At 43.3% G+C, this 15,383-nt stretch overlaps 1 protein-coding gene across 9 annotated transcripts in view; it reads left to right on the top strand.

Annotated features, from left to right (window-relative positions):
* The window catches only part of APBB2 (amyloid beta precursor protein binding family B member 2), a 1,135,523-nt gene that overhangs the window by 865,294 nt on the left and 254,846 nt on the right, over positions 1-15,383 (top strand). For all 9 annotated transcript variants that reach the window (XM_085642196.1, XM_085642193.1, XM_085642198.1 and 6 more), the window contains one exon: positions 675-821. In XM_085642196.1, coding sequence (XP_085498322.1) covers positions 675-821 — 147 coding nt within the window. The remainder of the gene's footprint in view (positions 1-674; positions 822-15,383) is intronic.

A 15,383-nucleotide genomic window follows, 5' to 3' on the forward strand; every position in this document is an offset into this window, starting at 1 on the left:
TTGCCACACAATACTCCTACCCACACTAAACATTACCACTGAATACCTGTACCCACCCTAAACCCAAATTCTCTTACCACCCAATACCTTTACTCTCCTTAAGCCCCAAAGATATTCTTACCACCCAATACCCTTACCCAACCCTAAACCCTAAAAATACCCTCACCACCTTATACCCCTACCAACCCCTTAACCCTAAAACACCTTTACCACCGAGTACACTTGCCCATCTCTAAAATCACCGTTACCACCGTATAGCCTTTCCCAGCTCATAACCCTTAAAACACCCTTGCCCTAATTCCTGATAGATTGATAGATACATAGATAGATAGATAGATAGATAGATAGATAGATAGATAGATAGATATCTATAGATAGATAAAGGGTTTCAATTACCTAATATTGATTTACATTTTTGTTGAAAAAGGCATGTGTGGTAAAGGTATTGCGTGGTAAATGATGCGTTGTAAACGCTTTTTCCCAACATGGAATGGTAAGAAATTACTTAATGTCAGGACTATAAGACGAGTATAAATAGAGCATGATGGTCTCTCAAAGAGACAAAAGAATGTTCTACACCATCTCTGTGCCAGTCATTGCTTGCTCAAACCTCTGTCATGTTTTCCCTCGTTTTTTGCTATTTTTTCACATTATTTTCTTTTTTTATGTTTCAGTGTTTTGCTGTGCGCTCTTTGGGCTGGGTGGAGATGGCGGAAGAAGACCTGGCTCCTGGGAAAAGCAGTGTTGCCGTCAACAACTGCATCAGGCAGCTCTCCTACTGCAAGAATGACATCCGGGACACTGTCGGCATTTGGGGAGAGGTCAGTATTGGCGACCCTTGCATGTGACATAATGCTATATTGTATTTCATGTACGGTGTTCTCACTGTGAGTTATCACCCTATTGCACACTTTCAGCGGTGAACAATAATTTATCCTGAAGATGAGCCCTTTACTCCAGTCTTCAATGTGTGTTGCATGGGAACTGGGACCAATATACCAGAGCAGAAGCACTTGTTGCATGAGTGCTTTTGAAAGAGAAATATGACATACAACTTGTTGATGTATTGACTATAAATCGGTAAAGATGGGTCTCTCACAGTACAGTGTTGTCTTATTCACTCAATCCATCAATCAATCTGGATTTGTATAGCTTGGCTAATCACCTGGGAGGGTATCCAGGCTTACATCCTCTGTTGAAATAAAGAGGATGTTGCACCTTCCAGAACTGGTAAAGAAATACCGGAGGAACAAGAAGGTGCAAGGTGGGTAGCGTGACCAGAACACACATAGGTAGAGCGAGCATTAGTTGAGGTACTTTGAGGGTAGGCAAATCTTTGTGCTTGCTGTATGTGTTCATGTTGATCTCTGGTGACAAGGTTTCCAATCCAAAGGGCCTTGAGGATGGAGAGCATGGAACATTGAGGCAGCATAAGACGGTTTGGGAGGAACTGGGAGGTTGAGGTTGTTTGAGCATTGGTGGGTATTATAAACAAGCATTTGCAATGCAATAGGTCTCGCATTTACGCGAGGTTGAGCTATTGACATTGCAAATAATAATGCCTTTTATTTTTGTTTTTGTTTTAAAAACATAAATAAAAGGCATTGTTATTTAGGATGCCAATAGCTGAAATTCGCGTAACTGCGAGACCTATTGCATTGTAAATGCTTGTTATCACTGTATCTAATCAGACCTTGGCTTGGATATAGGGAAAAAAGAAGATTCTGGGGTGAGATGGAAATAAATGTTTGGAGGGCGTTGACTCAACCTTGGCCACATTCCTCTAGTTATTTATTTTTATTTATTTTTCCTACCAGATTAACATCTTGGGAAGCCACGTGAGGCACAGAAAGAGACTTGTGAAGGGAAGGCCAGGCGCCGAGATGCTAGGCCATAAACCTTTTTCTGTGGGTGTGTTACAGGCACCTTGTGGCAAGGATTTCTCCTCCGTTGGTGTCTGCCCTCTGTATCTTGGTGCCTGTACGATGTATGCTTACTCAAACTGCCTAAGCTTTGCCTAATTTGGTCCCCACGCTGACAGGGCCTCGACACGCTTTTAGAAAGCATTCCTGGGCTTCCAACTGGGAGGGATCCCTACTCGGAGCAGCCAGATGCCAGACACCTCCTTGAACCTCTCTGTGTGACTTATCGACCCAGGGAAGTCCGTGCTGCCCGCCCCAGCCCCCCCACCCCTCCCAGTGTTATCATCTTGTTTGTGCTTGTTATAAAGTGGGGTTTAAACACTCTCCTTGACTATTTGTCCACCGACACTCCTTCACACCAATGTTTCTCGGAGGTATGCAGATGCTGTTTGTGAAGCCGGCACCCCTGGCTGACCAAGTATGGGGAGATTTGAGGACATGGGGGTGTTTATTCAGCCATTGTGGTAGGACGGGCAAACTTTACAATTATTTATGGTTTATCTAACTGTTTTTTTTCCCCGGAGACACAGAACAATGTGCACTTGTTACCCCTCCCCACACTTACAACCACCCCTGCCCCCACCACACACAAAAGAAAATAAGAGGTGGGGGCACCTTTATTTGACAGAGGTATTGAGATAGGGAGACCCAGCTCTAAATCAAGGAAAGACACATCGTTTTTGCCCGCTCTGGGGGCATTTCCACTGCCTCGTACCTCCAAGGCCCAGCTCTGAATTGGTTCTGCCCGGTGGCAGTTGTTTATGGAACGGAGCCTGGGATCGATGGGTGCTGAGCGCGCCCACGCAGTAAAATCACAAGCGCGGCTATGATTGGGCAGCAGCGTAGCTGTGAAAAATGCAGCAGTTGTAGTTGTACCGGGCCCAAGCTGCACAACACACCCTAATTATAGCAGCCATGAATCCACAAACTGCATCTAGATCGGTTACCACACAGACATACCATGCATAATATATCCAGTATAATGACTATGTGCCGTGCACACATGTATCATCCATGCATTTAGTATACCTGTACGAATGGCGCCAAAGCGTTCAATGGAGCGGTTTAGCTTTGCTACGGACCAGCACGAGCCCTGATTAGCTTGGAGTTCGTCTACGCCCACTGATTACGAGTGAAATGGGGGCCTGTCTGAACCTGGGGGAAGTGGTAGGAAGAGTCTTTGCAACTTAGCTACGGCCAGGGAGAAATTTCTCTGTTACACGAGGAACTTTCAGTTTCACTTTTTTGCCCCGACCAAATAGCAAGCCCCGAGGTTTACCGGCAAATGATCGTAAATAAAATGAGAAAGGCAGGCCTGTTCTTGTGCTGTAGTTTGCAATGGTGCAGAAAGATAAAGAAAAAAAAAACATGAAACCGGGCGCCATGCGAGGCAGCGCTGCACTGAACTTACCCATTAAAAAAACTAGCCGCTCTGGCAGCAGGACGGACACTGAGAAAATATAAATAAATAACATGAGCGCGTTGTCCCTAGCGGGCGCCGCACTCAGTCTTAAAGTTTCCACACAAAAAAAAACGAGCGCGGTGTCCCTGAAGCGGGAGCCGCGCTCAGCATGAACATACAACTAATAACAAGCTGTCGCCATTGCCTGACTGAGAAAAACAGTGCCCACTGAATAATTCAAGGAGACCGTATAACGCCGCAAGGAAACAATCCAGTCCTGATGGGCGGGGCCAAAAGGAGACCGGGCGTTAACCAAGAAGCCTCATTTTCAATCGGAGGCCAGAGTTTAGCATAAATGATTACGCCAGTCAATCAAAATGATGGGTGGCGCTTCAAGTCCCCTTCAGAAATTTTAAATATTACAAGACGCTTTGCAGAGCGAGGAGTGCATGCGTGCTCCAACGCTAGGCGAGACCTAAAAAGAGCTAATCTGGAATTAGCTCATTTACTGCTTTCAAAACGAGTCCGTATCTTGTATAAAGCGTTGCTTTTGCTGGCAGACAGCAAGCTCTGGTGATATGTTGTCAGTATGCTTAGGCAAATGGTCCAGGGTTTAAAAGTTATGACTTTTTATATGTGTGCAAAGTAGTGTTTGGAATGGGGGCTCAGTAGTCTAGTCTGCTGAAAACTAAATTCTTGCTTAGTGTTTTTAAACAGTATTGAAGGGTATATATTCAGTAGTTGGAATTGTCTGGTGGCTGTGCTCAAGATAAATGTGTCCATTTACGTGGGTGAGTTGTATAGAGTCTCAGTGTTTCTGGCTGAGAATGCAAATTTCAGCAAGTTTGGGGAAAGTGGATGGTGTTTAAAAAAAAAAGTGAGAGTCTGTAACGCGTCAGTGGAATGGAAAAGTAGGAAAGATGAGGTAAATGTGGGTGTCAACTCAAAAAGGTGGTACGGAAAAGCAAATGAGGAGATATCACTAAGAGAAGAGGTGAAAATTTAGTAAAGGAGAAGGCGTGGACCAAAGAATTGTGGGACGCCCAGTGGTAGTGTGGTGGATGTTGATCATTTTGAGTCTCGGGCGAATAAGGATGAACAGTCCAAGAGGTAAGCCAATTATGTGCTAGAAAGGGAATGCACAGTGAGAGTAGGGCAGAGTTGTGAAGAATGTCAAAGTATGCAAATAGGTTCTAGAGGATGGAGGAGTTGATTGCGGCGGGCAATGATGTAAAAATATGGTAGGTGTAAAAAGTATTGATTCTCTGTAAATCAATCACATGTCTTAGTGGTGAAGGGGCGCTGCAGGCTGACTGTAGGTTTCTTTGAAAGAGGTACAATCACAGCAGTTAGTTGAAAGGCGGTCAGGCAGATAGGAGAACTCTATGTGGTTGCAAGAAGTTTGATGGCCTAAGGATTGAAAGGGTCTGATGGTGCTCAGTATGGTTAAATGCTTTGATGGATACTGGGGGAGGGTAGTGGAGCAATCACTTATTTAGTCTGGGTGTTCTTAATGGTGGTGGTGTTTGATGGGAAATATGTGGCTAAACATTAGCTGATAAGGATAATTTGTTGATGAGAAAGTGTGGAGAAAGGAATAGGCTGTTGATTGTATGTGCAAGACGTTGCAAGTTAGGTTCAAGTGCGATGCTTAAGTTTTGGAAGTAGGCCAACAGCGTTGTCTGTGATGTTAAATAGTGTTCTTGTATTCTTTGAGGTTTGTGGTACTATTTGCGTAAAGTGCTCTAATTTATATTTATGTGCTCATTTTAGTTTCGAGGTTGCAGGTAATGTATTAGGATGTGGGTGTGACGTACTACGTGTTCTAGAGGAGTATGTGCGTAGTGGGTAATTGTTGATGACTGGTTTCGCAACGTTATTGACGTGATTAAATGATGGGCTTTGTTGGAGTGGATGTTTAAACAAAATAAATACAAACACAAACTTCTGACATTTAAAACCATTGTGTTCCCTCCAATGAGAGAAACCACAGACACAGAGCCTCCCTTTGGAGCAAAAAGTTCTTAGCCATTAAGAATTGAAAAAGTATTAAGACCAGGCCTACAAACACGCTTTTTCCATTCCTTCTATGTCTCTGCCTGGGTTTTTTATTTTCTATATTCTGCTACTTGGCAGTCATACGCCCAATTAGTTTTTCCATAGCATTGCTTTTTCCACCACGGAGACATTTATGACTTAGCATGTTGGCCTCGCATCTGATTTGTGACATCACCTTTGGGGCGATGTTCATTTCCCTGCCTTTCTGCCCCCCCTCACCCAGCACTCCACTCTCTTAGTGGTTTGTGTGCCTTACAAAAAGTATAAAGAAACAAATAAACAACATCATGGCTTTAATTGCTCGTTGAAAAAACAAAATATGTTTTGCAGAGATCTTGCCAAATAGTTGGGTGTTTTAATTATTCAGAGATGGAACTTTAGAGTAAATTCACTCCATACAGCCGGTTTTAATTATGCCGTTAATTGTGTGACTATGTCAACGAGAGGCCGTGATTAAATCCATGTATTACAGTGAAGATACTGCTAGCAAAAGGACTATTTACAGCAGTTCGAGGCTGCGTTTGTGCAGCTTCTTTGCAGACTTGCAAAAGCTTTGTCTTTCTTACTGTCTTCACTGGCCTGTAAAAATGATACTGAATAATACATATAGAGGCAATGTAGGTCAGTGCATTAAAGGTCAAAGCTTGTTGGACCGGTTAGATTTAGGAGGCTGGGTCTTGTGTCCAGAGGATCGTTTCCATAGGACTGTGTGGTTAGGTGACGTTGTGTACGTGTATCTGTGAGTGATGGTTTAGAAATAAGACTTAAACTTCAGAAGAAGCATCTGTGTTTGCCTTCTCCAACTAAATTAGCAGTTTATAGATTATGTAGTAAATAAAGCAGTGGTGGAGAAGGTTCGGTGTCCCAGACCAACGTCTTCCTGGTCCAAAGATTTTACTGAAGTTACATTAGTCATCTTTCCCCACTTTATGAAAAATGTGCATCATGCCCTTGTGAATAATAATATCCTCTTTGTGCAATAAGTGTATACATTTTATGCAGATTTTGAAATGTTTATGGTGTGCGGCCTGATTCTATGTGCTGACAGGGGTATTTAAATAAATCATATAGTGAGAAAAATATGGAGTACCTGGGCACATGATAGGAGTGAGCGGTCATAATAAATCTGTATAATAAATAGGGTTAAAAGCCCGGCAGTAGGTTGATATTTACAGATACAGACCACCTGTCTATATGTGGTCATCAATCATATCTGAAAAGATATAGTGCCTCTAAAGGATCTCCCTCTAACTCCATCTAGGAATTTACCGTCACGGATTAGTGTTAAAATAGCCCCCTGTCAAGTGTACCTAGGGCAGTGGGGCTGAGCCGCAGAGTAGTGGCCGAAGTAGCATGCTGCCTGCTCTGCCACTTCCTGATGAGGAAACGGCTTAGTGTCAAACAGAAATATTTCATTCATGCAATTAGGCATGCTCTTAGATGGTGAGCTGATTTGAAAGAAGGCATACAAGATAGCGCAACCCATGAAATATAGAGTATTAATTCAACAATTGTAGACTAAAGCTGTCTCACAAATATATAAAGCACTAATAAATAATGTACCACGTTTACTGGCTTAATTAAGGTTCAAATGGTTTGCAGATAAGGGTTTGATTGATGGCGAGGATAGGGAGGAAGCACTACTATACCTGACAAATTAGACTAGTCCAGTATAAAAACTTTCATACAGCATACTTTGCCCGCTACAACTCCTGAAGTGTAGAGGAGCTGGAAAAGAGCTACATATGAGAGAATGTGGCCAGGTAGGAACTTTAATACACATTATGTGACATGTACTAATATCTAGGATTTCTGCTGTGGCAGTTTCGACAATGGATACTGCTATGCCATACATTTGAGCCCATGGTGGCACTGCTGGGGATTTGAGAGATCGGGTTCTAATCTGATATGTGAAGCTCCTGTTGATATATGATTGGTTGTTTCGAGGAGGTACATAGACAATGGATACTGCTATGCCATACATTTGAGCCCATGGTGGCACTGCTGGGGATTTGAGAGATCGGGTTCTAATCTGATATGTGAAGCTCCTGTTGATATATGATTGGTTGTTTCGAGGAGGTACATAGCTAGACTGTGTGGGAGTCAAACTGTGCCCAGATTTAATAAGTGATGCACTAACATGGAAGCCTAAGAATAGTACACAGAAAAACAGGATGCCCAAAGAAGTTAGAGAAAATATAGTAACCATAGAGACAATTTTTGTGTATGAAGTAGTCACCATACTGAACATCCTTTAAACTAACCTTGTTGGTCTGTAATGTGCCAACACTTCGGAAATGTCAATTTCCTTAAATATGTGTCCAAGTGTGCCAAAAATGCTGCTTGTGTATGTATGGTCTCAAAATCTGTGTGAAACTGTATTCCACCTCACAATCGTACAAATTGACAACATGCTAGGTTTTCAATTAGAATGCAGTCATTTAAAAAAAAATTGCATTCATTTTTGATGCATCAGCCTATTTGATCTGTCTATTCACTGTGTACTATCTTCAGGCATAATTTGTGTTGATAAGTAGAATTGGAGCATTGGAATTTTGAGGGCTCCATTGAAGACAATATGGAATGACAAAAAGCCCAGAATTTCTGGCACATGCCTTCTGTTCTAACATTTCAGTGTTTAGGTCTCGCCTGGCGTTGGAGCGCGCATGCGCTTCTCGCCCTGCGAGGGCTATAGTAAACACTCTAAGAAGGGGAACTTAAATCCACGCCCCTGTGTCTCGACCGTTGTGATTATTTTTTTTTTTTGCGCTTTCGATTTGCTGTGCGTCATTTTCGTTACCGCCCTTGCAGTTTTTGCAGCCCGCCCATCGAGACAAGCGCATCTGTTTTCACTCAGCCCAGATGCAAATACAAGCGGCTGAATGAAAACAGATGGCGAGCCTTTTTCTTTTTCTTTGTGCAAACACAGTCCGAGTCTTTGATCTCTTGTCAACCAATCAGAGAGCCTACTGGCGCGTGCAGGCAGCGTGAGCAAGATACGCTGTTGACTCGCTGTCCCAAGGGCGTGTCGATGTTCACTCTCTCCAGTCACTGCAGGAATCGGCACCGCCAAGCCAGTAGCCTCGGGACCTCTGTGTGCTGCACCGCTGATGTCAGCAATTGGCCGTCCTGGGATTGGTGCAAGTGCGGGGGTGTTGCCCGGCAACGAGGGGCTAGTCAGGAAGAGGAATCACGCTGAAGCCCAGGAAGTGCGAGGCGTCGCCAGGCAACCCAACCTCGCACCCACGAACCGCTGCTGCCTGCAGCTGAAGGAAGAGCCGCGCTCGAGATGGGAGGAGCTGCCTTGATTCTCACCCATGCAGCGCCAATGTGAGCTAAGTGCCCCTGTGCCCGGAGGAGCTGCGCACTGGTGAAGAGCTTCATCTCTCCAGGTAACGCCCTTGGTGCGGGCTGAGCGCCACTTTGGGAGGGTTGTGGCGGCACTTGATGAAAGTTGCTGGCCGAGTCATGGATGCCCCAGCCGGACTGTGGCTGCTGCTGTTCGCGCTGCTTGGAGGGTCGGCACGGACACAGCCCCCCTCCGCTACAGGCAAGAGATCTTGCGCGCCCCATACTATGCGGTCGGAGAGCCCCCAGCTAGCGCTGTGAACTCCATGGAAGGGGGTGGGGGAGGTGGAGCAACACCAGAGCTCACCTAGAGCGCTGACGGGGCGGTGGACTTTCTGTGGGGGCCCCAGGGAGTAGTTTGGGTGGGGGCTGAGCACGGGTGTTTTCAGGTGTGTGTCCAGTAAAGCCCTTGGAGTGAGGCCGACCTGTCGAATTTCAGCTGTGCGTGGGTTCATGTTGATCGAAGTAGGTAGAGCCTGCAACTTCTGCTATGTTTCGTGCTTTTGTCTTGGAGAAAGGTTTCTTGGTCATCCTAGTAGCGATTTAATAGCTGTTGTGGAGAGGGAGCACCTTCCAGCTGAACTCCTACTGGGGGAGAGGTGCGACTTGGAGCTTGCTTGTTACATTCCAAGTTGAACCCGGCGCTGTGCCTTTTATTGAAAACACACCACATGCTTGGGCTTAAATAGCAGCTCAGCTCCCAACCGCCACTACAAAGGGACTTTATTCAGTGAAAAAGAAACAAATAAATAAAACGGGCAAAGACAGTTGCTTGATTTAGAGGAGTTGCAGCTCTCAACGAAAGTTGATCATGTTTGTTTTGTAGCTAAATCCCCCTATGGAGATCCATGTTAAAGGCCTTCAATTTAAAATTCAATAATGATAGCAGGGAAATCAGACAATGTCACGCGCAGGAGAGGCACCTGCTGCTGCTGCGGACTCCGCCCTTTTCTCTACCGTTCTCTCAATTTCTAATTCCTGAAACAGAGCCCAGGACTGTGTACACGACCATTCGGGTGTCCTTCCGCTCTTTCAATTCGTCTTTCTTTAGTTCTTGACCACTTCAGTTTGGAAATGCTGTACGCAGGAAGCATGGCGGAGGCGCCAAGCACTCAGATGGCTGACCTAGGCCATAATGCTGCTAAGGCGCAGAAATAAAGAAATAAGGAAAGCCAGCAGGGATAACCCTGAGCAAAACAACAGAAGAGGTGGTGGTTACCAGCTGCCCCAGCACTGTGGGAGATAATGTTGTATTGTACACAGTACGAGCATCACTGGCCTCTTTCCCTTCTGGTTGCATTTTAACTTGAAGCGGACCAGCGGGTACAGGTGAGACAATGGGGTACAGAGTAATGACTAGTAAACGGCTTCTCAATAGCATCATCTTTTCATATAAATAGATATGTTGCATTGATGCATTGCGGACAGAAAAAACTTGTTTTTCTTCTTTATTGAGTTGCTGTAGGCACAACGTGCTCGGCCTACATTTAGCACGCCATGCACGCTTTCTCTTGTGAAGCAGCCGGGATAATAGCTGCATAGGTTTTGCATTGCAAATATGTGTTTTCCCTGCCTGCAGCGCTCTCCCCCGTCGCTTTTATTTTATTTCATCTGTCCTTGTCTTTGTGCAGACAGTCCGAACACACCGCCCACTGCACGAGCATGCTGCTGTGCTAACGGGGCTGCACCGGTGTGTGTGTGCGCGTGCTCTGCCTGCCAGCAGGGTCGGGGACACAGCTCCCATCTGCAGCTCTCTCTGTCCACCATTGTGCACCAAGCCACATGGCTCTTTAAAAGGACCTGCCTGCCGAGTAGCGCCCCCCTGCAGACACTGGAATTTGGCGCTATTTGTGTTGTGTCATCCGCCTAGTTTGGTCTCTTCTACAAGCGCCCAGCTGGGAGGCGAGCACCGTAAGTTTGCAGCCGGAGTGGGTGGTCTCAGCTCACACGAGGACCCGCAGCCAGAGGTGTACCCGGGAGGAGAGTGAAGTTTAAGGGAGGTGGTCATTGTGAAGAGCGAGGCGCATAGGCAGCTCCGGGCTCAAGGACGCTGCTGTGTTTTCTGTCGGAGGCTGGAAAGTTCAGGCAGCCGGAGCAGTGCGTTTCTTGCACCCACCACCTTTCCTCAGCACTCACCGTGAGATCATGCCAGCCTACATTCCAAAGGTGGGGTCTAGCGCCGGGGAACCAGACCACACCACACCCCGAAAAATGCACACTGTTTTTACCTAACTTTCCATTTCAGACTTTGTTTTTGCGACACAAGCTTATTTTTTATTCAAACACTAAAGAAAGACATTTGACGATATTACACACCACTTCGACGGAAAGCGAACACTTCATTTAAAAAAAAAAAATATATATATATATATATATATATATATATATATATATTCACTGAAAAAACCATAGGTTTCACACACGTTATAGTTAGGAATTAGCATTTAAAAAACCTTGCAAATTCACTGAAAAAACCATAGGTTTCACACATGTTATAGTTAGCGGAAATTTTACTGATAAAAAACCAATGAAATTCCCCCGTTATAGTTAGTGCAGGCAACTATAACTCACGCGACCGCAATCCTCTGCTGATGCTAATACTGTATTTAGACACTTATTTGCCCATGTCTTCTTCCATACATTTTTAGCTATACATATATTACAAATATTTTTTTTTCATAAAGACACATATGTCATCAGCAGAAGATTGCGGTCGCGTGAGTTATAGTTGCCTGCACTAACTATAACGGGGGAATTTCATTGGTTTTTTATCAGTAAAATTTCCGCTAACTATAACATGTGTGAAACCTATGGTTTTTTCAGTGAATTTGCAAGGTTTTTTAAATGCTAATTCCTAACTATAACGTGTGTGAAACCTATGGTTTTTTCAGTGAATTTGTACGGTTTTTTAAATGCTAAGTTACTTTACGCCATTCGTGGCGTGCGCGCCCACTTAACGCAGTTCGTTCCGTGCGCGCACGGTGCGCTTCGCGCACCGTGCGCGCACAGTGAGCACGCGGTGCGCTTCGCGCACCGCGCGCCCACTTTACGCAGTTAGTGCCGTGCACGCACGGTGGGCACGCGGTGCGATGACAAAGCAAGAAAGCACGTCAACAAATCTGTTTCTGCTTTCCTCCGTGACTATGGTATGGGTGCCATTTACCACAACAACTTGCGTTATGACATGCAAGACATTTATAGAGGAGATGGTGTGCACTTCAATGATGAAGGGAACAGAGTCTTCCTCTTGAACCTTAGACTCTGCATCGGTACTTACTTGTAGGTACCACTAAAAAATCATTTCATAAACACAACGGCTCTTTTTAGAGCCCCCTAATATCTAAACACTTAAATCTGATTTTCATTTTTTTTTGTTTTTTTTTCTACCGTACGCTTACCGTAAGCTTACCGATTCTGAGGTTACATGCGGTGAATATGGGGATAAATATGGAAAATGAATTACAATATTTTTTGGGCGCATAACTAATGTGCTTCCATATGTCTCCCATTCCATGTTTAGCCTCAAATAATAATGTCAGTAGCAACAACATTGTGATACTTGATACAGTCATTGTGAACTATTCTCTGTTATTTCATTGTAAACCTCTCCTTCTAGCCTCTCAATGTATTTACTTGAAAACTTTATTCAATTTGAATATGTATATCAATTATGTAATTGGTTATTATTGTTGACCCTGCCACACAAGGAATCTGTTATGGTGGGGGTTTTACTTTGATGTTTTCTTGTGGCAATAGGTACTTTTCTTTACTTTCTGTTTCACCTTCAATTACAGCTAGCGAATTACTTAGAATTGATTTTCTGTAGTTTTACTGACTGATGACTACTTATAGCCATCTAACTGAGAGAAAATACATTGACACCACATTAATAGGTCTCGTTACGAAGAAACTATCGTGTTGACGTGATGACTTTAATTTTATAATAACTGACGTACAGGTAGCCAGCAACTACTAGGAGCAGGAAAGAATAAGATTAAATAAATGGTAGAATGTTTCATATAGCAGGTTTTAACGTCTTTATATATTATCAAGATTATTCGCTTATGATATGGCGCTCGATGGAGATACAACATTAGTAATTTATGCCGAGCTAAAAACAGCGTATTGAGATTCAGGTTGTAAATCAACCACTCAAAGATGGCGCCCAGCGGGGATATGAGAATAGTACGTGTTAGTCCGTTTTCCAATTGGACTATTTATTTCCATTCCAAGATGGCGCCGGTTGCAGACGCCGACATATTAATACGCGGTCGTGATACAAGGCCGGTTTGAATACTTTCAGGTAAGCGCTGGTTACATCATATTAGATAATATATGACATATTGATAGCTAGCAGTGATAAATGTAGTTGGACATGAAATAGGCATCTAACGGGGCTCATTACTTGCTTTGCGCTAAAATGATAGGATACCGAATAGGGTTAAAATACTACATTGACATCAGGTTCTCTCTTGGCAGTTTGCTGACTGGATTTACTTTAATTATTGACAAATGACGATAGTTACTTCAATTCGAGTTTGTGGTTTATAGATCGGTCAATGGGAAGATATAGGACCGGTCTAAATATTTATAGATAAGCGCTGCACATACTAGAACCTATTATATATGGTTCGATTTTCGCTTGAAGTAACAAGTCTAATTGGACTAGGCGTAGTAGCTCAAAAGGGCTAAGTTATTTATTTTGTGTTTAGGTGACAAGATACCAAACACCATACTGATATTAGGCTCTCTCTTGGCTGTTTGTTGTCGAGATTATTGTAAATTTATTTACCTTTTGACGACAGTCATTTTAATTTTAAGGTTTAATGCTTAGCAGACAAATATACTATCGCCTGGTATTTTTCTTTACCTTAAGGTACAATGATCCATTAATAGTCCGAAATACTATATATCAGAAAAACGTGAAGAATTCGAGTTAAGTCTACCTCCTGGAAATTACCGGTACGCCTTTATTATATATTTAATCTAGTACCTAACAAGGATATTCAATTGGATCATAATAATTCAAGACGACATCTTTCTTTTATCTTTGTTTACTAATTTTAGTTCGTGGAATACAACATTAGGTTTTGGACCTAATAGTTAAAGCCCTTGATCATATCTTATTTAGGTGAGTTTATACTCCGTTTACGTCTTATCACAGCGGTACTGTCTTAAACAGAGAGAATACACTTGGTGTTCACTATAAACTTATGGGTTTTGCCGTTACCTAGGAGATCAGTAGTTATGATAGCGGCTTCGTCTTCATGGCTTATATAGCCTTGTTTATTTCTTTTTTCACTGTGATTGGTTTATCTTCAGGTTCTTTTCTTACAAACTACACCCCTTCAGGTGTTTCACTTCCTTTCCTATTTTCACGGAATATTTTCTACTTTTCGGTGGATACATCACATTATATTTCTGGCTCCGATCACCACTTAAACCTATTAGGTTATCCGGCACCATAAATTGAATTTTTTTAAAATTTCAGTTCACCATGTTAATCAGATGTATGAACTTTGCTCATTGATAATGCTTATGTAGTTTGGTTATTATATACTTTTGTTTGCCTGCAGCCCTGATGAAGTCCATGACGTGATATAGTCAGGACGAAACACGTGTTGGCTGACAGGGGGCTCACATCGAAGAAGTTCTATCAACGAATAAAAGACAAGACTTGTACAACTGGAAATAATCTGGGAAATATTTTTTTGTTGTGCACTATCATCATTACTTGGACTTTACTTTGGAACCCTATTGCTCGGTTTCAAAATTGTTGATGCTCAGGGTAGACTCAGTTTACCGAGATTACGACATTTGTGGTTGTCGTATTGTTAACCTAGTAGCAAGGGTTCATTTTTACATTTAGAACGAATATTCATTTCTCTGCGCAATTTGTCCTTACCACTGTGGCTTGGTTTTCTGTCTTACCGTACGCGTACCCCGTGATTTTTTTTTAAATCAATAAATGTTTTCTTTGTACTTTACAGTCCTTCTTTGACCCCCTCACAAATGTAAGGGGGTCTGTAACTCTCCTCATTGCCCCCTTTTCTTGTTTTCACTCTTTTTTTTCTGAGTGAAATACACAAAATGGCGGCCGCCGCTTCCTGGTTTCGGCCGATTCGAATGTTTACTAAGATCTAAGAGCCAATCAGAATCGCGCTCGCGCACGCCACCGTACGCTTACGGTAAGCGTACGGTAAGCGTACCGTAAGCGGGCTCAGATATATATATTGATTTAAAGGCTATTTTCTCAGAATCTACTGAACAGATTTACACCAAACCTACAAAAGGCACTTCCTTGACCTAGGGACTACCTCTCTGCCAAATTTCGAGTAATTCTGTTCAGCCGTTCGGGCTGTAGCTCGTTCTAAAGGTCCTATGGAAAAATGCATGGGGAAAACGCGTTTTGGGACCCCCCTTTTATCTCAGCCCCCGCTTGACGGATCCCCCCGAGACTTTCAGGGTAGGAGCGTAGCGTAGCGCCCCACCTATTTTGAAAAATTCGCGAGGATTCGTCGACCGGCGCCAAAGTTATTCAAAATAGAATGTTGCGGATTTCCTATGGAAACGTGGTCCTAACTATAACTACCTACTGGCGACCGCCAGTAGGTAATATATATATATATATATATATATATATATATATATAT

The sequence above is a fragment of the Triturus cristatus genome, chromosome 2_2 (genome assembly GCF_964204655.1).
Source record: "Triturus cristatus chromosome 2_2, aTriCri1.1, whole genome shotgun sequence".
In the NCBI taxonomy this organism is placed as follows: Eukaryota; Metazoa; Chordata; class Amphibia; order Caudata; family Salamandridae; genus Triturus; species Triturus cristatus.